We start from the raw sequence: 24,691 nt of genomic DNA on the forward strand, positions 1-24,691 counted from the left end.
AAAAAAAAAAAAAAAAAAAAAAAAAAAAAAAAAAAGTAGTATATATACACTGCCATTTGTAAATGTTATAACGTTGACTTTTTTTCTAGCAAAGAAATTTAGCAGAACACATTTTGTCCTAAATTTATGATGAAATTAGATGATTTAAATTTTTTTTTAGTGGACAGGTTTCATAGTAAAAAGTCAAAAATATTCTCAAAATTGGGAGGCAAACTCCTCCCATCCATCTCTTCTGCTTTACTTTGCAGAGAAATCACTTTGAAAAAAAAAAACAAAAAAAAAAAAAAAACCGCAGACGATCAAATACCACCGAAAGAAAGCTCTATTTGTGGGGGGGGGGGGGGGGGGGAATAAAAACAAAGAATGTTGAAAGGTTATGGCCTGGAAGGGAAAAAAACACCCACACATGTAATGCCAACTCACTGTCGAAGACAAAGCTCTTAATACCAACCACAGAGCTGAATATTGAACCCTGCATCTGCAATATGGAAGACTAAAAAAAGCAGCTATTTATCTAGAATACATGCAGGAGACAATTCTAGGGAAAAAAAAAAAAAAAAAAAGGGAAGTACACCTAGGACAAAACAAGAATCCCACCCCACACACAAGCAACCACAGATACAGCAATTAAGTGTCAAGCATGCTGGGAAGACCAGTATGAGGTGTGTTGTGGCCAAGGACAGAAGAGAGAATGTTCCTGCAGGAGGCCACAATTCAATAAAAAAAGGTACTATAGTATAAAGACAGTTACGAAAGGCTACCTGTTGTAAAGCCAATCAAAGCTTTTTCTCCTCCATCAAATCCGGTCATCCACCAGGCATTAATGGGACCCAACTTCTTTGCCCTTACTCCACCTGTTCAAAAAGCAGGCATGGAATGACATTAGACATTCAGAAAAAGCCAATCTGTGCAATCCATGTACAATTCTTTGACATTTTCCCCTACTGCCAGTCTGTTGAGAGTTGGCTGTTTAATCCCAGTTTCAGGAAGGCAAGGGTGCCAAACCTAGCAACCAAATTTGAGACAAGGATTACTCACCATCCAGAGAGGGATTGTCCTCATATATTGGTTTTACAACACCGCTAAAATACAGCTCAACATTCTTCTCAATCAAACCAGAATCAAATGGACACAAGTGTCCCCTCTTGTCGTAAATACTGCAAAGCAAGGAGAAAGACTTAGTCCTTATAAGCTCTGGAGAAAGGATTTGACTAAATTGCACATTTTCCAGCCCGAAACCCCTACCTGAAACATGTAACTTTGTGTTGCGGAAGGTCCTCATAGCTTTCAAAGCCATCTTCGTTTGAATCAAATAAAGACAAGCGCTCATCAGTCAACATTTCTGGCTCATCCAACTTGGGGAAAAAAAAAAAAAAAAAAAATGAATATGTTATGAGCAGCACAGTAGTTGTCCCGTGAGTGATGTTTTTGCTACTATATCTCCCATCAATGGAGCATTTTGTGTAGTCTATGATCTGAGGAAAGCTAAAGAATTATAGACCAAGTGAACCAAGGGTTCAGGGGCATAATGTTATGGAATTTAAACTGGAAGCCATACCCTGTGCCTGAAGACCATTGGAGGTCTCTCCCTTCAGTTTTCTTAAAGTATATCTGAAGCCCAAACTCCCTTAAAAATGGTGGTCAAAGTCAAAGAATGGAGTATACCTTCACAAGCCTAGTTACAGGAATAGAAAAGGTTTCTACTTACAGCATTATCTGGATCTCCTTGAAAAAACTTGAGATCAGGATCATCCAGGTACTGCCTGCAGTCAACACACTTTGGAGGAGGGGTCTGCAAGGAAGACAGAAGTGTTTACCCAATTTGTAACTTATGGAAAAGGTGCGGTGTGGGGAGAATGGGGGGCACTGCACACCAAGAAAATTTTACCTTTGGTGTCTGAACAGGTTTTGTCTTGGGAATTTCTTCTTTCACCGAGCTACAAAAACAGACATTAATCTCACATTTGCTCTATACTGCCCAATTAAAGCCAATTCCCCACCTTAACAAAATAAAGCTTTTTAATTTTACATTAAAGAGGAACACCACTTGATAGAAAAAGCCACAACACACAAAAAAAAAAAAAAAAAAAAAAAAAAAAAAAAAAAAAAAGGATACACACTTCCCCTCTGGGTGATGTACAGGACTGTTGCAGATTCCTACCCTTTGCACATGGACACAAACTATTTCTTCAGAATAACAAAGTGAATCTGTATGGGAATAGTTTTATAATTATCAGACACTGCACCTGCAGGGCTCTCATTAAGAAATTGGCAGGGTCTGCATCCCTTTAGACAGGATTACCCTTTGGGAGCATCCCATCAATGAGATTTTTTTTGGTTGTAGGGGATGACCAAAATCTGACTTTAGTGCAGACTTCTAGGAAAATCAGCAAGCCAATCAATCAAGCAGGAAATGTTTCCACCACGTATACAGAACATCTCCAGGTAGCCATACTGCATTTTACAATAAATTCCAGCACTACAAATTGAAAAGTTAAAGTAATTTACATGAATCACAATAAGACCCGAGTTGCAAATCATATACCCTACATTTGCTAACCCCCCTCTTCAAAAAAAAGGGGAGTTGTTACTTTATACAGCAGTGCACCTGGTAAAGGGCATGTAGCCTCAGCAACATACAGCACATTCCAGCAGTAGGATGAGAGCTCATCTTCCTACACCCAGAAGAAATGACGACTGCTGCTCAGCCATCACAGGCAGGTTTGTAAATACAAGGCTTCCTCTAAATGGTAGAAATGGAGATCATGATATCTGCTCCCCTCTGCCAGGAGGAAGCTTTGGGTGTACACACACACACACACACACACTTTTCCCCAAGTATATCCTTACATTACTGTTTCACTTTGAAGTATCTTTAACCTCTTCCCTACCGTGCTATAGCCGAAAGACGGCTACAACGCGGTTGTCTAGTTCTGGGACGACATCCATGGACATCATTCCAGAACATGCCCCGTGCCGCTGGTGATTGCCGTGTCCTACGGACACAGCTGATCACGATACAGTAAACTGCCAACCATGTCCTCCCAAAACACACCCTCCCGCGCATCCGGCGATCTCCGTAAGACACAGTTGATCACGTGATGTGGTAAAAGGCCAGTCAGAGCAGCCTTTTACCACATGATCAGCAGTCTCCAATGACCACAGATCACCGGGTAAATACAGTTACCGGCTGCACTTTCCTCACACTGTCACAGCGTGACATTAGTGCTGATAACTGGCAATTGTCAGAAGTGATCGGCACTAATCAGTGCCACCCCATCAATGCACATCAGTGGAGAAAAATTACCAGTTTCCAAAATTTTAGAATAGAAATAAATGCTCTTTCGTTTATAGCGCAAAAAAACACAAAAACCCAGTGGCAATTAAATACCACCAACAGAAAGCTCTATTTGTGTGAAAAAAATGAAAGATTTCATATGGGTACAGTGTTGCATAACCGTACGATTGTCAAAGTGAAACAGCGCTGAAAGCTGAAAATTGGCCTGGGCAGGAAGGGGCTACAAGTGCCCAGTAGGCAAGTGGTAAACCCAAATTTATTGAAACTGGTCATTTATGTAATCAGTCTAAGCCATGGGCGTCCAAGCCTTTTGACTCCTCTGGGCCACATAAGAAAAGGAATGGTCTTGGGCCCCCACAAAAACCACTAACAATTCACTCTGCGATTCTGAATTGTAGGCAGAATCGCCATGATTCCAAATCTCAACTGCAATTGTAGCAAAGGATTGCAGTGTGATTTGGAATCATGGGCAGAATCACACAATTCTGCCCGCAACCAAAAAAAAAAAAAAAAAATTTTAAATCGCAAAGTGAATGGGGCCCAAAAATAGTGGATTAGCAGAAAAGTCAGGCAGATTGTTGGATTGCAACTATGTGCTGAGTGTACAGTGCAGGGTTAAGAAACAGCCAGACAGTGTCAGGGGTGGGGGCCCCCCTAGATCAAGCTATGTGGCACTTGGCTGCTGCTAGCTAGTGGGAGCCCCCTGCATGTGCAGCTGAGGCTACTGCAAACAGCATTTCCGGCATCCCTCCAGATGTTTCTGGATCATGCTCATCCAAGAGGGCCAACGCCACAGGTGCCATTTTAAACACAGCATCCCTCTGAGCATTCATAACCACAAGTTTTCAGTTGTGTTGGGCTGCATGGGCTCCCCTGGTCTAAGACATCAGAATGGTGGCATTTCAGACTTGCGGTAGTAGTTTTACAAGGAAAGCTTACCCAAATTCTTCACCGTCTTCAACTTTCAACTTCTTCTCCACCTGCTCCTAGTGAGATTATTAACAAATCAGAACCCAAATACTAGCAGAATTAAAACAGATTAACCCCTTTCCACCCAGCATCCTTAAACTGGGGTATGTACGCTGGGCAAGAGATCTGGACTTCCCAGATTGTCATTGGTCACAAACAGCCCATCCCACTGGCTCTCAGGTCATTACTAGAAACCAGGAGCTGTATGACAGCTGAGCCATTGTGCTACAAGCATGCAGTGATAATTCTGCACAGAAACCCAAGCCATTCATGGTCCCATATGTATGGGTGTAAACCCACCCTCTTCGAGGATGGCAAGAGGTTAATATACCCATTAGAAAGGATAGTACTAAAAAGTGATTTTTTTTGTTTTTTTAAATGTATAGGAGAGATTTATTTTTACACAGACTTCATAGGGCAGTCTATACCTTCTCTTCGGTTTCTTCCACTTCGATGGAAACTTCAGGTTCAGCTTTTATGTCACCATTTACATCATTAGACTTGCGCTTGTTAGACCTGTGTGCAGAAAGGAACGATATATGCGTTAGACAAATTCTACAGATTCAAAGCGACTGCAGTGTGGCATAAGCTTGTTTTCACTTTGAGAAGAACAGTAATGCCTATCACTGTATAGCTAGGAAAGTTGGGGGGGGGGGGGGGGGGGGGGGGAGACTGTATAAATAATACACAGACTCCTATACGGAAACATTTACATGTAAAACAGAAGACTAATAGAAGTGTTTTAGGTTAAGTTGACACAATCAAGTCTGGAACACTTACAAAATCAAGTGATTTCCCAACCTGCAAGGAAAGCATGCTGCCCTTCAGCAAACAGTGATGCCATTTATTGGCACTACATCACATTGCGTAACACTCTGCATTTTCACATGAGCCAAACCACAACATGCCGCAGAATTAGTCTTTGGAAGATGATCAGGTACTTTCCCAAATGTCTTGGGGTAGGGTAGTCCACTGAAATTAATGGACTGTTCAAAGCACTGGCTTGCACCGATAGGTGAACCTAGCCTTAAAGTGTTACTAAACCCACAACAGTAAAATCAGTCTGTATATGCAGTAAAGAATCCTTGTTATACTCACTGTGGAACCTAAGGGGTTAATCCTGCATCATGTAAATAAAGTGCTGTTGATCCTGCCTTCCGATACACTCTCTTCCCCCTACCCCCCCCCCCCCCCCCATCTCCTGATAAGACGTTGTGTTGAGTCACTATGCACATGGTCAGTTTGGTGTGTATTGCTAGGTTCCCCCCCCCCCCCCCCATGGGAGTGCATGTGATCAGCACAGGGCAATTTAGTACTGTTCAGACAGGTCAGGGGTTCTGCATCCTCCCAGAGCAGAACGGAGACTCCCAGAAGCTTTAACATGCGCTCGGCTGGACACTGATAGAAATCAGAAGTCATAAGCTTGCTCCAACTGATGAGAAAAAGGTATTTAGCAGTTTATATTTACTAAAATAATTGCACTTCTATGTTGTGTACTGTGTGAGACCGGATATAGTGAATGCAAGGTCCTGGATTTAGTAACACTTTAAAAGGCGGCATAATATGCACCATACCATGATCACTGTCTAAAGACTGCTGCAAACTTTTCCTTGCAGAACCACCTGCTGGTATTGTGTTATTGTCAGGTACAGTAATAAGTGTCCATCAGCCATGTTGGCCATCATGGATGTGGCCACATTGTGCCACATCTAGGAGAAGCTAGAGGTGCCACAGTTCTTGCATCAGACGACATTTGAGCTACATACAACCAAATTTCAGATCATTTAAACCTTCACACAAATCACTCCATATGCTAAACCTGTGCACCTGTAAACCAGTGCCTCACCTATCTATCCCCCATTCCGCTACACAACGTGCATGGCACTGCCTGTAAACCAACTCCACCATAAGCATTAGCAAGAGGCAAAAAACATGGCCAGTAGCAGCTTCGGCTCCTCATTAAGCAAAGAAGGGCATCTGCACCAGGTGCCCAACACCAACAAGGTCCCTAAGAACAGCAATCTATTTTGCATTGCAACTGATATTTCAGAACTGCTGCACAATACAAGTGTCGAGAATCCTACTTCAGAGATTGTACAGTTTAGTAGTGCGAGACATTGGCCAAAGTAAGCAGTCCGATGAAAAGGTTTCCATTTGCGCACACTAATATGTAGCAGTAGAGTACAAGATTCAACTGACCCTTTAGAAAACATTGACATGATTGTGGGCTGTTTGCCTGTACTTCTTGAGGGACGTGACCGACCAGAGGATTCTACAGTGCAAAAGAAAAAAAAGCCATCAAAAACAGAATATACAAAAAAGGTTAACCACACCTAAAAAAGTAGCAATTCCAATGTTACTCAATGGAAGTGGAAGCATTCCTGCCTAGCAATGTCAAGGCAAATCCTAACTCAACCTACTCTAAACACCATTCTAAGCTGAAACAAAAAAAACAAAAATAAACCCCCCCCACACACTATACCACCTTGTTACATGCTGAAGCTGCCACTGACAGCTCAGCCCAGGACTGGAGCGGCTGCATAACAGGCAAGTACAGTTGTACCTTGGTTTACAAACACCTCAGTTAACGGGGTTTTTGTTAATTTTGGCGTGGGAGTTCCGCTCAAAATCCATACCAGAACCGAAGGGCTTGGTATGGATGGGATGGGGGACCCCACGCAATGTTTTTAAATTGTCAGCAATTTTTACATTCAGCTGTTTGTGGGGAACCCCACTGACAGCTGAAACATTGACATTGTGGTCACTACTGAAATACAGCATTACTTAATAAAATAGCTGATGCGGTATTTTAGTAGTTTACTTTTTTCTGACCTCCGGAACAAATTGGTTTTCAATGCATTCCTATGGGAAAGTGCGTCTCGGTTTACAAATTTTTTCGCTATACGAAAAGTCCCGCAGAACAAATTAAATTTGTAAACCGAGGTACGCCTGTATAGCAATTTGTCTTCACAGAGCTAGATAGATAAGCCTTAGAATGTGGCTGAAAGTAGGTTTACAGTTAGGATTTGGCTTTACTTCCATCTAAACAGTTTGTCAAAGCAAGAAGGAAAGGAAAGCAATGAATCACGCATCGACACGCACTCTTGGTCTCCCCATTTGTCTTGCTCTTCCTGCCTCTACGCCCTTTTGTTCCAGGTGTTACCGCTTCTTCCATTTCCACATCTTCTTCACTGTCACAAGTGCCATTTGGGGAACAGCCGTTAGCCTCTCCATTTACTGCTCCATTCTCAAAGCCAAACTGTTTTTGCAGCAAGGCTTTCACTTTTGTTAGATAGCCTTCCTGATATAGGAAAAAAAAACAAAAAAACACAAACACAATTTTAAAAAAGGACTCATACAAAACTAAACCCTGTTTTCAAACAAGGCTTTTAAAACCTACAGAATGCTAGCACGAGTTGACATTATGCAGCTAGGTTTCAATACCAGGTTATAAGCAGACTCGTCAGATAACAGACACTATACCACAAGCTACAAAACACAAGTTTTGAGCCTATACCTTTTGGTACAAATTGCAGATGTTGGCAAAGCATTCAAATCTTGTGGCACCTACTGCAGTCATGAGCTTAAAGCAGCATTAAACCAAACATATTGCAGCTTACCAATCAGATGCGTTTTCACCTGGTGATCTGGCCAGTAACACCACCTGCATTAGACTGCCTACACTCTGCATGAAAGACCTGTGGTACCTTTTGGCAGCAATAAATTGAAGCCAACCTCCACCTTTTTAAGCAGTTACAGCAAACCGTTTTGTTCCTACTGGAATAAAGGTTTTACATAAAGCTGATCATTTAAATACATGTCAGCATTAAATGGTTTGCCTCAGCCCTCTGCTACAACTGCAGGACAGCTTGTTCTGTTGAAAGAACAGATTTAGTAGATCGCCAGAAGGAGAAAAAAAGCCTACAAAGAAAATGCAGCCACCACATCTAAGATTTGTTAAGCTGCAGTATAATAAAAAGGTTGATTTTGGGATCAATATGCCCATTTTTAAAAGTACAATTCCCATGTAGACTGGGAATGCGTAGGAGTCAAGTTATCCCAGCCAGTGAAGGTGGGTGAATATTCAAAAACCAGAAGATGTCAGCTCCTGCGAGGAAGGTCTGGCAGCTGTTTGGCTCTGCTTTAAAACTAAGCATGAACCCAGTGAGTTCCAAGGTTCATATGTCAGTTATATAGGAGTTCTGAAACAGTCACAGTATGTACTGCAACACACAGATGTCAGACTTATTGAAAAATGCTGGCCTTTCTGGAGAGGGTACATACTTCAGAAAGCTCATCTTTGGTCAGCTTGGTCTCCAAATCAGTCAATCTATCTTTAGCATCTGCTTCCAAGTACTCTGCCACCAAATTTAGTTTCTGTTCTATGCATTCCTACGAGAAAGAGGAACAAAGAAGGGTTATAGGATTGGACCAACAGTTCAAAAGCAAATCATGAGCTTGGCTGCACAAAAAACTGTACTGTCTTCAGGGACTGGTGGTTGAAGGTGCAAACCAGTACCAGGTTCACCAGTCATTACATGAACTCTAAGGCAGATGCAAACATGCCAGACATGCACAGGACCACCACAAGAGGCCCAGTTCACTTGCCAGGCAGCAAGGCTCAGTATCTACGTCCTGGTCCTTAGTAGCCTGTGTTACCCCATTCATCACAAACTCTTCTGCATTTATTGATCTTGGGAATAAGAGCTAAATTACATGCATGCTTTGCAGAAAAACACACGTTACCCTAACATAGTAACAGTGGTGTGCTGCCATTTTGAATGGCACTGAATTGCACCATTACAGTACTGGAATTGCCATATGCAGCGCTGCACTACATCTGTTCCACATTCACTGTACACTGACCACGCATTCAAAAACAAATAGGCTGCCTTATACACATTAGGCCAACAATGTAAATTACTTTTAAAGTGTTACTAAACCTAGGACCCTGCATTCACTATATCAGGTCTCACAGTACACTCAACATGGAAATGCAGCCTTTTTTTTTGTTTTAGTAAATAAATTGCTAAACACCTTTGCTCAGCAGTATATAGCAGTCTTGTGACTTCTATCAGTGTCCAGCTGAGCACTGGTTAGAGCTTGGAGTTTTCATTCTCACTATCCTATGAGGCTGCATAACCCGACCCTCTGGACAGTGCTGATTATCCCCGTGCTGATCACATGCACCCAGTTAATACTTTGAAACCAAATTGCACCTATAATGTTCCTATTCACATTACAAAACTTAAAAAATTGCTGCCTTATCACTTCACTGAACCTCCAGAACTGAAATCTGGCTTAGTCTATGGCTAAACCCCAAAACACCCCACACTAGAAAGAATTGTATCTGCAGTGTTAATGGGAACCGGTTAATCAAATAGAAACGGAAAAGTGTAAACTTAGTGTGTACAGGCAAAGTGAGTGGGCCCTGGAGGGAGGCTAGACTGAGGAAATGCTCTCCTCTGCGTGCATCAGACTAACATACTCTTCTCTCAGGCTAAAGGTACAACCATACGAATTAACTTTTTAAAACCCAGCTTAATGGGCAAGGTTTCTTTATATGAGATCACATCATACAATTGCATCAAATCCACTTTAAAATGTGACCACCAGCTTAAAAAAAAAACCTAATATATTTGAATACATACACTTTGTCCCCCCTCCTCACCCCCAAAATAATTTGTGCAATGTAAAATGGTCTGCTTTCCATACTAACAAGCTGAACAAAGCATACATACCTTTTCGGTTAACCCGTCTTGTTCTTTGTCCAATGCCTTCAGCCTAAAAGACAAAGTGTTACAGCTGAACATTGAGATAACAGCTTATCTATGCAGTAGAAGATCTCCAACAAAACAACTGCAACATACCCCCCCCCCCCCCCAGCAAACCCAACTTTACCTGCTGGAAGGGTCAGTGTCAGACATTTGCATTATAAATGTGCACCTGGACGTCCATTTTACATGTAGCGTGCCTAAAGTATGATGTTCATCTGCACAGCTTTCTAGAAGTGTTATTGCATTGTAACATGCAGAATGTCAGCTCAGAAGTTTAAAGGGGGGTTCCAGTGAAAATGTAACGGAAAAAAAAAAAAAAAGAAATCAGCAGCTACAAAAACTGTAGTGCCGACTTAAAAAAAAAAAAAAATTAGCCTGGGCAGGATGGGGGTAAAAGTGTCCGGTAGGCAAGTGGTAAATTTTAAAGGATATGTATCCTTTGGAAAGGTCCAGCAGACGGTCAGTGTATCTGTCTGCTCGTACCAGCAGGCAGTTACTGAATGACAGATAGATTCGAACTAGAGTGCTCACTAGAGCCCGGGTAGCTCATTGAGAACTACAAGCCATGAGACACAAAGGCTGTCAGTACTTGTAGTTCATTGACAGAACTCTGAATAAATGACAGACGTGTGGGCAGAACCCCGCAGGACTAAGTCCTTTTCAAATTGACAGGTGTGGGGAGAAGATCCCAAGACCAGTGTCATAATTAGAAGGGGGATCTGGGAGAAGCTGCAGGAGAGGGATCATGTTACATCCAAAAAAAAAAAAAAGGAACATGCAACATGTCCCCAAAGGTGAACTTTGTCTGGAGCTCTGCTTTAAGGTTGTGTTAAAGCCTCACAGAAAAAAGTCAGCACCTACAAAAATGGAGAACTTAGGCTTCTGATTGCCTAGGCAATGGCAGTCAATTTCGGGGACCCGCTCCCCCCTGCTCCTCAAAGGTGCCAATCCTTAATGGTGAGCAAGGAAACTGTCCTTAAAGCGGAACTTACCGTTTTGGGTGGAGCTCTGCTTTAAGTTAGTTTTGCCATTTAGAAATGAAAGCTGGGCATTCAAACTCAAAACCAACACAAACTGATCTGGTGCACCTATGTATGACCAATCAGCTTGTTCAGTTAAAGGTATAGTTCACCTTTACCAAAACTATCCATGCAGGTAAGGGGTGCCTGTAGATAAAAACCCAAACAGTATGTCTTTGAACAAAGTTGAATAAAGTCCTTTCTATAAGTGTAGGTCATTCACGCAACTCATGAACCCAACTGAAAAACTCAGAGATGACTCCCAGCCCTGCCTTGTTGTTAGACACCCCCCACCTGTTACTGCTCATCTCCACCATCACAGGAGCAAGCTCTTAAACACCCAACAGTGCTACTGCATCAGGGGAGACTGGACCCACAACTGATTTCTGGGGATGCACTTCACCACCAATTGTTCTTTATGGATAGTATGATACATTGTTGTTTTGTAGATCTGTGCATTATAGAGGTATGATTCACCATAGCACTGTTGGATTATACACAGAACACCATTTGCAAACAACAGGTTTTTGTTTTAGGATGGAGTATTTCTTTATTCTTTTAGCCCTGTACTTGTTTTAATTCCACTGGCTTCCGATTGTGCAACGGATCAAATTCAAAATCCTAACACTGACGTACAAAGCTGTCCACCATACTGCCCCGAACTACATCACTGACCTAATATCCAAGTACCGCCCAGCACGCACACTCCGCTCCTCACAAGACCTCCTTCTCTCTAGTTCCCTGGTCTCCTCCTCCCATGCCCGCCTCCAGGACTTCTCCAGGGTGTCACCCATCCTCTGGAACTCCCTGCCCCAACCCATCAGATTATCACCTACTCTCCTCTCCTTTAGGCGCACCCTGAAAACCCATCTCTTCAGGGAAGCCTACCCCACCCCCTGCTAACTTGCCGACCTCCTCCACTCTTCCTACCACTCCATCCCCCACAGCTATCTCCTCCTGTGCCCCTATCCCCTCCCTCCTAGATTGTAAGCTCCAAAGAGCAGGGCCCTCGATCCCCTCATGTTTTGCATTGTATTGATATTGTTCTGTCACATGTTCTGTCCCCCTTTGTAATGTACAGCGCTGAGCGAACTATTGGCGCTTTATAAATACTGTATAATAACTCCAATATTCTCATTGCAGCAGCTGGCGTTCACTATATGAAGAGCACGGGTTCACTAGAATCTTCATTTTACCATGGGCTTAAAGCAGAATGTCAGGCTAAAGCTACAAAAGGGCGAACAGGAAAGAATTTGAATGCAGGAGACACGATTTCTCTCTTCTGCATTAAAGTTACTTACCTGCCTACACACATGCAGCTCAATGTACAAATGCGGCAATGCCAAATCTGAGCGAATTCCCATGCATGTGCAGGGATGACGACATTACCCCCAATCAGCTAATGAAGGAGGTCCAGTGATAGAGACCCAAAAGCCAGCTGTCTGTCCAAGAGGTCAGCAGCCAGGCAGGGAGCCTAGAGACGCAAGGTTGCTGAAGCTGAACCAGGTATAGTTCTGCTTTAAAGGATAAGTTCACCTCTCGTAACTTGTTACAGCGATATTCAGGGTGTAACATCTAATGCATAGACCGTCTCCAGCTTTGACAGCTAGTCAGGGATCTTTGTTTCCCGCTGTCAATTTAAAAACAAAGGCCATGCAGTGCCGTAGAGGCAGGCAGATACACTGACAGGTCTGCACCTGCGTGGCACCAGTGATCCGCTGATTGCCGCTGCAAAGGTTCACAGGCTCCTGCAACAATAAATGTACTTTTGTCAAGTTAAAAAAAAACCTTTAAGCAAAAAAAGTGACCTTATCCTTTAAATCCCCTAACCTAATGCAGACTAGGCTTTACCCCATCAGTCAGCAGGTAATGCACGACATTTCTGTGCCGGCATACGGCAGCTGGAAAAAGGTGGGAGCTAAAGCAGACCCTCACGTAAATTCAAAGAACTGCTAATCTGCACATCTGTGCGAGTTGGGAACCGATGCTGCGCATCAACTTAAATATCGCACAGAAAGGTGCAAAACTTAAGCAGGTTCGCAGCAGCAACAAATTCTTCAACAGAAATCCCAAAAAATAAAACTAATGCAGCCATCACATCCAAGAATGGATAAGATGCAGTAGGTTTGCTGTAGGGTTTAACAGCGATGTAAGAACCGTTTGTGTATTAAGTCCTAGCTCTTAAAGCCCTCAATTTAAGTTGGCAACATGGTTTACTAGTGGCTAAACTATTGCCCGTGGATACAAGCCCACCCCCTCCATGTCTGCAGCAAGGCATGCACGGCTGTAGGATGAGGCTTCAGGACTCTGGCCAGGATGCCCCCAACATACTCTTTTCCTTCCTTTACTCTAACCCCCAACCCACCCTCCCCAGCAGCCTCTGCATACGTTTCTTTACTTTCGTAAGGTGGGCTCAACTATAGTTGTAAGCCAGCGTTCAGCTCTCTGCAATCAGAGTGGCTACTAGCCGGGGACAGCACAGTGGCTAAATGGTTAGCATTTCCGTCTGGCAGCACTAGGGCTGCTGGTTCGAAAACCCAACCACAGCACCACCTGCCTGGAGTTTGCATGTTCTCCCTGTGCGGGTTTGTTCCGGGTACGGCGGTTTCCTCCCACACTCAAAAAACAAGCTGTTAAGTTAATTGGATCTTGTCTAAAAGTGGCCCTAGTATGTGTATGACTGCGAGTTTGGGACCCCAGATTGTACACTCCTTGAGGGTTAGGGACTGATGTGAATGTGTGAAAATAAACACACACAGCTCAGAGTAAATTGGATATACAAGTACCTGTATTAGCCACTAGATTGCTTGTACAAGCAGTGGGAGGGAAGAGCCGCCCGCTCCCAGGATCTCCCATCCCATGTCTCCCAGCTGGCAGGACAGTCGAAATTGGCTTTGATCAACTCCTTTACTGAAAACCAGAAGTGAGAACTTCTGGTTTACTCAAACTTTCCGCACCATTTTTAAAAATGTGAAAGGATTCAAAAATACCAGTGGTGTGAAGGCTTTCAAGTGCAGAGAAGAGATTTTGGGTCCCAAGATCCCTCCATGAAAATACCTGCCACTGTATTGCTGTCACAGGGGATGTTCACGTCCGCAGACCCGTTACTACGTGCTTCCCCCATCCCTGTTTCTGCGCCCACTTCCCCTATCCCCGTGCCCATCAGTGCACCTGGTACTGGCATGGCAGGTGAACCATTCAATGGGCACGTCAGTTTTTAATGTTTGACACGCTGGGCATCTACTCAGCATAACTTTATAATTTACAAAAATGTTGAGCAATTTAAGTTTGTGTGGCCAAAAAAAATTACTTTAGTAAATCTTACTGAAATTTTGCATTTCCTAAATTGTTGCACTATAAAATCTGACGAAAAAAATGTAAACTATCATTTTATTCTCTAGCTTTCAGAAAATATAAGTTCGGGGGTTATGTAATCTTAAATTTTTTTTTTTTTTTTTTTTTTTTTAAATGTGTGCAAAATCTGTACTGAAAAAGGGTTAAACAAATGTCCTCTTTCCAAAAAGACATGGGCATAGCCTATCATACAGCACCAGGTGACAGATATAGTTTGTGATCCATGGAAGACAGGAATTCGGGTGACAAGGTCAGCAAGGCGATGGCAGAACCACCACCCAGCACACCACAGCATCTCCTGCCTGTGAAGAACACTTACCCAACAACTTGTTCAGGTCTTTGACCAATCCCATCACTATTGCCAAGGCACTACTCGCCCCTGCAACCAGAATCCTGTGTTTACGTCTAACAAGTTATACAAACTTGTGGAGTTATGGGAAGTTCAATATAGTGAATGCATTCCTTTTTCTGATCGGTGTGCGTACAATAAGCTGCATTTACATCCGTAGTTTACATAAGTCTGAGCACAGCAGTCTTGTATGTTCTAGGCTCATGCACACAGATGTGTTCTGGTCGGCAGGGTTTTAGCTTCATAAACAAGAACACACTGTCCGGGGGTTGGGTTGGATTGTACTTTCACATGCAAACATTTCTGCAAACCTTTAAATGTGTACAGTGTGCATGGATCATGCCCTGCCATTAGTGCCGAGATGTACAGAAGGTAGTCAGTGGCAGCAGGGACGTCCAACTCTGAGCGACTGAAGACAGAAGCCATTCCCCTTCACCATGAAAAATGGCTCATGGAGGGGAAGAGATGTAATTGTTCAAGTGCTGGCCGTGCAGAACGCAGAGCACATTACAACGCATACAAGCAGGGGTTGGTGTGTATTAGCTGAAAGGCAGTTTGTTTTTTTTTAGCACAGGATCTTACAGTCAGCAAGGACCAGCATAAATCATACACAGCCGCGTGAAGCCTCAACATTTTTGCAACATTCTGGGGCAGAGACTACAATCAGGAAGAAACACTCCAGAGACCCTTCTATATTCTGATATTAAAGAGGTGGTCACAGGCTGCCCCATTTGGGAAGTTATACTAGAAACTTAAAGACCATAGTTGAAGGCAGAACTGATGGGGGGCCCTACAGGTGAGATCAAAAGATCTTTGGAGGGGACCCCTACAAGTGAGAATGATCTATTAGGAGGATCCCTACAGGTGAGAATAGAATAGATCTTTGGGTGGGAAGAACCCCAACATGTGAAAATGATGGGGGATCTATTTTTGGAGGTCAACATTTGAGATCAAGGGAGCTCTTTGGGGGGGGGGGGGGATACCCCTAAAGGTGAGAACAAGATCAATCTTTGAGAGGGGGATCCCCTACAGGTGATAACAGGAATCTTTTGGGGGGGTCCAAATCAGTGAGAACAGGAAAAATCTTTGGAGGTGCAATACAGGTGAGATCTTTGGGAGGGGGTGGGGAGACTACGGATAGGATCAGAGAGATCCACTACAAAAGATAAGGGGGTGGGTTGGGGGAAGAGCGATCTTTGTGGGGTAGAGATCCCCTACAGGTGAGAACAGGAGAGATCTTTGAGGTGGGTCTACAGGACAGCTTTTGAAGGTGGGAGCCAGCCTACAAGTGACATTGGGGGATCCCTACAGGTGAGAACAAAGTTTTTGGGGGGATGCCTACTGGGGGGATCCCAGGGGGGATGCCTACTGGGGGGGATCCCAGGGGGGATGCCTACTGGGGGGGATCCCAGGGGGGATGCCTACTGGGGGGGATCCCAGGGGGGATGCCTACTGGGGGGGATCCCAGGGGGGATGCCTACTGGGGGGGATCCCAGGGGGGATGCCTACTGGGGGGGATCCCAGGGGGGATGCCTACTGGGGGGGATCCCAGGGGATCTGTGTGTGGAGGCTGAGATCCCCAACAGGTGAGAAGAGGAGAGCACTTTGAGGGAACCTTATGTGTCCGGCCTTTGGAAAGGCTCCTACAGGTGAGATCAGGAAGAGCACTGGGGGGACTACAGGGATCCCCGAGAGGTGAGAAAAAGAAAGCTCTTCATGATGGTGGGGGGGGGGGCTACTAGCGAGATCAGGGGTTCTCTTTGGGAGTGGTCTGCAAAACAGGCGAGATCTTTGGGAGGGGAGAGATCCCCAACAGGTGAGACCAGAAGAGCTCTTTGGAAAGGCTCCTACAGCTGAGAATAGAAGGGATCTTCTGTGAATGGTCCCAAGAGTTGAGCTCAGGGGTGACTCCTACAGGTGAGATTAGGAAGGGCTCCTTTGGGGGGCAGGCCGCAAGGATCCCCTACAGGTGAGAACAGGAAAGATGGGGGGGGGGGGGGGGGCAACTACTAGTGAGATCAAAGGAGCTCTCCAAGGGCAGGCCACAATACAGGCGAGACCCACAGATGAATCTTTGTGGAGGGGGGGGGGGGGATATCACGGATCCCCTACAGTAGAGCACAGAAGAAAACTGTGGGGAGAGCCTGCTAGTGAGAACAGAGAAGATCTATGGGGGAACCCTGCAGCTCAGAAGTCCCATACAGAATGGCTGCACCCCACCATGAACTTTTAAGTGTAGATACAGGGGGTGTGACCCCTCCCCCCCATTCCGCTGAGTGCAGTGACGTGTGATATTACCCCATGATGACCTCATCACCTACCCCAATGACATCACTCTGGGGGGCACTCACCTCTTCCTGACATCAGCAGGCAGGGCGGGAGAGGCGGCCTGGGCCGGCATATCTCCGGGATTCCACGGATAAAATCAGGAGACGGTGCGGAAGGTAAAATCTCTCCGCGGACAACTGACAGCCGAGTAAAACCGCGGGAAATACACCGCTTCCCGCCAACACGATGAGGATTGCCGCCGAGAGAGTGTGGAGCCGAAGCCCGGGACACCGAGACACACTACCAATAGAACCGCAAAATTCCCGGCAACACGCGACCGCCTCAGCTTTTCAAATGGCCCCGGGATCACGTGACTCCGCCCCTCCGCAATCTCCCGCGCTTTGTGTTTACGCGCGAAGGAAGAGAGGAAAAAAAAATGTGTGAATTACAGGCTGACGTGAGGAAGGGGGCGCAGCTCCGAGCCCGGTCCGCCCTCCTTCCGGGAAGATTTACATGGTGGCAGGGCGGGATTGCAAGGGAAGAATATTCATAGGGCCGCCCACTTTTCCCGGTGCTCTGGGGTCTGGCGGTGGCGCGCTCGCCGGCCGTGACGTCAGGTTTAAAGGTCAATGTGGCGGGAAAGGCGCGCAGGCGCGCTGCGGAGTGTCTGCGCGGGTGAGCACGCCCCCTCCTGTTGACGTCGGCGGGCAGTTGCTATCGTGACAGAGTCGTTCCCTCAGCTGCTGTGTGAGGCGGCGCTTGTATACTAGAAGTGCAGAGCTGACCCTTCACCCCATTCTATGAAGTAGTCCTAACACAGACAAGGCAGTGGGCCTAATGTCTTGGTGCGCACCAGGGCGTCTGTTTTACCTGGCGGTGCATAGCCAGGAAAAAAAACGTGATTTTGTGAGCTTTAAATACAGTTAAAGAAAAAAAAAACATTCTAATCCATTAACCACTTGCCCTCCAAATGATTTACCCCCCTTCCTGACCAGGCCATTTTGTGCTGTTCGGCACTGTGTTATTTCAACTGGTAATTGCTCGGTTGTGCAACGCTGTAGCCTAACAAAATTTATATGCATTTTTTTCACGCAAATGGAGCTTTCTTTTGGTGGTATTTGATCACCTCTGGGTTTTTAGTTTTTGTGCTGTAAACAAAAACAAAATTTTGAAAAAAAAAAAAGATTTTTCTCTTGGTTACAAAAAATATCAAACTCAAATTTCATAATACATTTAGGCCAAAATGTATTCTGCTACATGTCTTTGCTAAAAAAAAAAACCAAATACATGTAAATTAATTGGTTTGTGTGAAAGTTATAGCATCAAAAACTATGGTATAGATCAGTGGTCTCCAAACTGCAGCCCGGGGGATGTGGCCCTTTGCTTGCTTTTATCCGGCCCTTGGGGCACTATGTCATCCACTGATACCAACAATGAGGCCTAATTTCCCCCATTGGCACCAACTAAGGGGCATAATTCCTTCCAATGACGCTAACGATGGGGCACAATTCCTTTCAATGACGGAGCACAATTCCTTCCAATGACACCATTGATGGGGCACAATTCCTTCCAATGACGGAGCACAATTCCTTCCAATGACACCATTGACGGGGCACAATTCCTTCCAATGACACCATTGATGGGGCACAATTCCTTCCACTGACACCAAAGATGGAGCACACTTTCTTCCAATGACACCAATGATGGAGCACAATTCCTCCCAATGACATCAACTATGGGGCACATTTCCTCCCAATGACCCCAACGATGGGGCACAGGTCCTCCCACTGACACAAACAATGGGTCACAATTCATCCCACAGACACCAAAAATGGGGTACTATCCCTCCCACTGACACCAAAGATGGGGCATTGTCTTTTCTCACCAATGTTGGGACATTTTCTACTCCCACTGGCCATAGTCCGGCCCCCCTAAAGTCTGAAAGATAGTAAGCTGGCCCTTTGTTTAGAAAGTTTATAGACCCCTGGTATAAATACTGGAATTTCCACCACTTTTACTTTGACTGCCTATCACATTTCTTGAGGCGCTACAATGCCAGAGCAGTACACCCCCCCAATGACCCCTTTTTGGAAAGTAGACACCCCAAGGACTTTGCAGAGAGGCATGCTGAGTCCACGGAGCATTTTATTTTTTGGCACAAATTTTTTTAATATGACAAATTTGTATTTATTTATTTTTTTACACAACGTTGATATATTACTCATGAAAGCCATGGGTATATGTGGAATTACACCCCAAAATACACTCTGCTACTACTCCCAAGTATGAGGATACCACATGTGAGAGGCTTTTTGGTAGCCTAACTACATACATGCCCCAAAATCCAATGACCACCTTCAGGCTTTCAAAAAGAATATTTCCTCATATCACTTCCCCACTACCTATCACGGTTTCAGAGGCTCTAAAATGCCAGGATAGTACAAACACCCCCCCTCATGACCCCTTTTTGGAAAGTAGACACCCCAAGAAATTTGATAAGAGGCATGGTGAGTATTTTACAGATATAATTTTTGTCCCAGGGTTTTGAAGAAGAAAAAATACATTTTTGTTTTCTTTCTTCGTATGTACACGGGACACTTCTGAACGGAAACTGACTGCTGTAAAACGTAGGTTAAACAACGTCAGTTTAGCCGTGTTTGCATACCATGTTTATGAGCGTTTGCATTTAGAAGCGTTTTTTTAAAGATAACCTCAGGAGACCTTCCAAAGTGCCCAGAATGCACTAAAAATATAACTATTTTAGACATTTTGAGAGAAATAGAGAGAGCAGAAGAAGAGAGAGCAGTATTTGGTGAGATTAGCTGTCTTTTTTTTGTTTGGATGGATGTGTTTGGATGTGTTCCAGCTCATTTCTGTGCAGAAATTATTGCAGCAGTGTCTAACATATTTTCTTTCATGTGAAACCTCAAAGCATGGTGTACCGGGTCCATTTGAGTACCGGGAAAACGCTTTGCATGCATTTTTCATGATGAAAAAAGCTCTGGACAACATCTGGAAATGGAAGAGTTACAAAAAAATTCCAAACGTAAACACTTATAAATGCAGTTAGCCGCGATTACAAGCATTTAGCATTTGAAACGCTGATAAAATCTACTCCTGAACGCAAGTTTGGTGCGTTAAAAAAAAACGACTGTAAACTCAACTGCCTGTAAATGACGATGTGTACATGGACACATAGGAAAACATTAGGGAGAGTTCAGGGGCTGCTGAATAAAAAAAAAAAAAACACAGAAAAGCTCCTAAACGTGAGTTTATCAGCTGCAGTTTACATGGCGCCCATGTGTTGCTGGGAAATCTTTTTTCCTGACAGCTCCATGTCAGAACAGCTGGGTTAAGGGCCAGTGCCAGGGCCCTGCCCCTGCTCCCCCCCCCCCCATGCTTCCAGGACCTAACTCATAAATATAAGCCCACCTGCAGCCTCAGCGGTCCTCTTTTTTTCCTCCCATGTACAGGACCTAGGTGTGTTCCTCTACCTGGTTGGTCTAAATGTCTGGCCATGCGTGTGGGTTTCAGCTGAACGCAGTCCGTGGTGTACTGGCTAAACAGCCCATAATCCAGGAAGCGCTGCTGTTGGTCCTCAAGGCAGATTTTATAACGGCTAACAGCCTTGTCTGGGGTCCGCTGGGTCCATGTGAAGTGGGCATGCACACCCATGCGTTGCCAGTTGGATGGCGGTGGTTGGGTGACCTAATAGTAAAAATGCTTTGTATCCACATGAATGCTGCATTGCTGGGTATTGTTGTGCCGTACTCCCTGAAGCTGCTGTGCATACCCTGAGCTCCTCCATAGATAGTACTCTGCATGACAGGTGCACAAAGTAATACTTTCTGTTCACACATGGCATTAACCTGTTGGTGGCTTCTTAGGTTTTCTTTACTATTGTGCCATTATGCCAACCCCCGAAAAAAAGACCAGCATTCCCAGAGAAGGTAGAGAAGTTGCCTGTGGATGACTACCAGAGCCAGCATTGCCTGCTGGAATATAGGACATCCTTCTAGATTTTGTTTGTTCTCTCCAGTTTCTCAAAAAAAAAGAGAAGGTTTATATGTCGTCAACATTTCCCTTGGATGGTTTGTGTACATTGTTGTAATTCTGTTGCAGATTCCTACCTTTTTTGTTGCTCTTCTTAACAAAACATTTTCATTATCTCCTGTTCTCTGGCAGGGCAAAGTTTGGTTCATTAACCACCTGGAGGAATCTGGCTGTGGTTGGAAGCTGCAGTATCAACCTTCATCTAGCAGCTGTTAACCCTTTAGGGTTTATTACTAAGCAAGCTATTTTCTTCTTAACCACTTACCCTCCAGGGGATTTACCCCCCTTCCTGACCAGGCCATTTTTTTGCGTTACGGCACTGCGTTACTTTAACCTCCCTGGCGGTATTCCCGAGTGTAGTTCGGGGTAAAATGTCAGTGCCAAAAGCGGTAACCACGAGCTACACTCGGGCTTACCATGCGGCGCTGCATAGGGAGTCCCTGCAGAGCTTACCTTGTCCTTCGCTCCCGCTATGTGTCCCCTGCAGCATCCCCGGCCATCTCCTCCGGCTGATGCCGGCATCCGGCTTCTGTGTTCCGGTCCCTGTGACGTCGGGACGTACGGGCGCCGCCGGCGGTGGGAAATTTGAAAATTTAAAAAAATGTCATTTTTTTCAAAACACATTTTTCATAGTAAAACATTGCTGTTTCAACCCATTTCACATACATTTTGTCCCTAGTGCTTTGTCCTGTGCCCTGTCTGTGTTTTGTCTGTTCTTTCTGCCTGTAAACTGAGAAAAGTCCATGGCGTCCAAAAAGTGTCCCTTTAGGTCAAAAGTGGGTTTAGACCAGCTAGAGAACAGCGATAGTAAATCAGAACCACTTGCAGAATTGAGTGATAATGATTCGTGGGGGAAATTCGTCATCAGACACTGAAAACGATTTTGCGACTTTGCTCACTTTGAGAACTTGGCGCTCTATTTCAAATTTCAGTGTTTTCGGTTTGATTATATTATTGAATTAAATGTATTATTATTATATTATTATTTTTTATGATTAATTATTAAATTATAATTTATGATTTTGTGTTTCAAATTTTATCCTACCCGGGATGTTTAATAGACTCTTGTTCGGACAGATTTCAGTGAGTTATTCCTAAAAATTACAGCCTACAATAAAAAAACTACTTATTTCCATGCAAAATAATGGTACCACTTTCAGCACCAAAAATCTGAAATAATCATACCGCTAGGGCGGTTAACTGACAATTGCGCGGTCATGCAACACTGCACCCAAATTAAATTTACATCCTTTTTTTCCCACAAATGGAGCTTTCTTTGAGTGGTATTTAATCGCCTCTGCGGTTTTTATTTTTTGGACTATAAAAAAAAAGGACTGACAATTTTGAGAAAAAAACTATATTTTGGACTTTTCGCTATTAAACATATCCAGTAAAAAAATGTTAGGCCAAAATATATTCTGTGACATGTCTTTGCTAAAAAAAACAATCCCAATACGTGTAGAATAATTGGTTTACATGAAAGTTATAGCAGTTACAAATGGAGGTAAAGATACTGGAATTTGTTTTTTATTTTTACTAGTAATGGCGGCGATCAGCAACTTATAGCGGGACTACGGTAGGCATTCTGACACTGGGGGAACTGACGTGGTGTCACTGACATCCCCAATGACGCCAGTACAGTGATCGGTGCTAAAAAAAAGCACTGGCACTGTACTAATTTCACTGGGTAGGAAGGGGTTAACATGAGAGGTGATCAAAGGGTTAATTGTGTGCTGTTTCACAGTAAGCTCTGTCTGTGTGCTTCAACGTAATCATACTGCTTTGGATGGCTGTGCTGTGCACAGCCAACCAAGGCAGTGTGCACAAGCTGCCAGGGAGGAGAACTGTTTTGTTTGCAAACAGTTCTCCTCCCTATCAGAGATCCTCGGCAATAACCTGGTGCAGACGAGAAATCCCCGTTCGGGACCCGGTAATTGACAGCCACAGCCACGAATGCCCCCTACCAGGAAATGCAAAATCACGTATATATACGTGATTTTGCGCACCTGTACCGCCCTGTAGCAGTATATCTGCTATAGGCTGGATGGGAAGCTGTTAATTACATTATTATTATTTTTAGTTGCTTTAAGTGGCAGGCAAAACACTGTGAAATGATTATCTAGTCTGGGAATGAGCAGTCTCAGAGCTTTCCCAAGCCAGGCAATCCTCTTTAGAATTTAAAAAAAAAAGAAGACGCAGATAAACATGACTGTGTGATGAACATGAATGTAAGTGTTTCACTCACTCTATAAAGGGGTTATTTGTTCTAGCAAGGATCAGTCTAATAGCCTTCCCAGACAAAACAGCCTCTTTAGACTCTCCAAAGGGGAAGAGACCAGTAAACACGACGATGTGAATCTTGCTTTGTTCAAGCATTCAGAAATGAGGATGATGACACCTAACATGTTATGATATTCAAGTGGCCAGAACACTCAAAAGGAGTTGTTTCCACTCACCCTGTGAAAGGGCTATAAGGTCTGGCAATTAGAAGTCTCATAGCCATGCCAGGCAAGACAGCCGGTTCAGACCCTATAAACAGGAAGATGCAGACAAGCATGACTATGTATCCTGCTGGTTTAAGCAGCCAGGGATAGAGATGACACCTAACTATATCTGAACAGGTACCATTGATAACAAGGTATTTCCTGCAATTATATTGCTGTACAACATAATAAATGTGTTTTATTGCATAGGTGTGAATAAGCCCCTAAACCACAGGCCAGTGTATGGGTTTGTGGAATTCAGTAGCCATACTTGGCGAGAGCAGGGTTCACTTGCTGGGTACATCAGGGGACACTGTGGAAGTCAAAGCCATCAATGGGTAAGGATGAGACAATAGTGTGAATGGGTCCTCATCCATCCTGAAATGTATAGGTACTTACATTTCACTTGGTATAAATCTCATGCAGTCCCTGTGAAGCACAAGGAACCAACCAGCCATGTTGCAGTGCTCAAATGCTAAGAAGAACATGCTGATAGGAGGAGAGGACAGAGAGATGAGCTAATCAGTCTCCTCCTTTTCCTGTCCAGCCAGGGGCTGGGGGAGGGGTAAGACCTGTAAGTCCGACATAATTACAATGGAAAAACAGAACGGTGGGCTGCACAAACAGCAATGTGGAGGATGGAATCCTTTACATGCAATTACTCACATGTAATTTGCGCTACTGAATCACTTTAAGGGTTCTTTTATGTTTATATTGATTAATTGGAAGTTGCAGCAATATTTAGTATAATTTATTTTGTTTTGTATAATTTACATTTTATTACGCATCTAGCACAGTTTTTTGACTCTGCAATGGCCGTATCTGTCTGCGGCTGTACGCATGGTGCAATAACCTGCAGTTAGGAACAGATGATCGGCCCTGGACACAATCTGCAGCTGTTCACATACCCCTTTGATTTCTGCCACAGAAATCAGCAGGTTCTTGCTGCAGTAGTCTGCTGTCCGTTTCTAATCGCCTATTGAGGGAGTAGCTTTATGTCCAGCCTGCACTCTGCTCAGGTCAGGAGGATGATGCTAAAGTCCATTCATACAAAAACAAAATTTTATTTTGGAAGGCTGATATAACTTGACCTGGTGCCTGAAATTTTAAACCCCTAAATT

At 44.2% G+C, this 24,691-nt stretch overlaps 1 protein-coding gene across 1 annotated transcript in view; it reads right to left on the reverse strand.

Annotated features, from left to right (window-relative positions):
- DNMT1 (DNA methyltransferase 1) overlaps positions 1 to 17,667 on the reverse strand; it is a 35,237-nt gene extending 17,570 nt beyond the window's left edge. The window contains exons 1-12 of the mRNA XM_089653988.1: positions 17,118 to 17,667; positions 10,009 to 10,051; positions 8,552 to 8,659; positions 7,370 to 7,568; positions 6,467 to 6,539; positions 4,696 to 4,783; positions 4,238 to 4,284; positions 1,889 to 1,937; positions 1,709 to 1,792; positions 1,246 to 1,355; positions 1,039 to 1,157; positions 762 to 854 (exon numbers count right to left, since the gene is read on the reverse strand). Of these exons, the coding sequence (XP_089510114.1) occupies positions 762 to 854; positions 1,039 to 1,157; positions 1,246 to 1,355; positions 1,709 to 1,792; positions 1,889 to 1,937; positions 4,238 to 4,284; positions 4,696 to 4,783; positions 6,467 to 6,539; positions 7,370 to 7,568; positions 8,552 to 8,659; positions 10,009 to 10,051; positions 17,118 to 17,167 (1,063 nt within the window). The 5' untranslated portion in view covers positions 17,168 to 17,667. The remainder of the gene's footprint in view (positions 1 to 761; positions 855 to 1,038; positions 1,158 to 1,245; positions 1,356 to 1,708; positions 1,793 to 1,888; positions 1,938 to 4,237; positions 4,285 to 4,695; positions 4,784 to 6,466; positions 6,540 to 7,369; positions 7,569 to 8,551; positions 8,660 to 10,008; positions 10,052 to 17,117) is intronic.
- Positions 17,668 to 24,691: the final 7,024 nt, after the last annotated feature.

Source organism: Staurois parvus, unplaced genomic scaffold (genome assembly GCF_062004578.1).
Source record: "Staurois parvus isolate SC_StPar_1 unplaced genomic scaffold, SC_StPar_1.0 ptg000732l, whole genome shotgun sequence".
Classification (NCBI taxonomy): Eukaryota; Metazoa; Chordata; class Amphibia; order Anura; family Ranidae; genus Staurois; species Staurois parvus.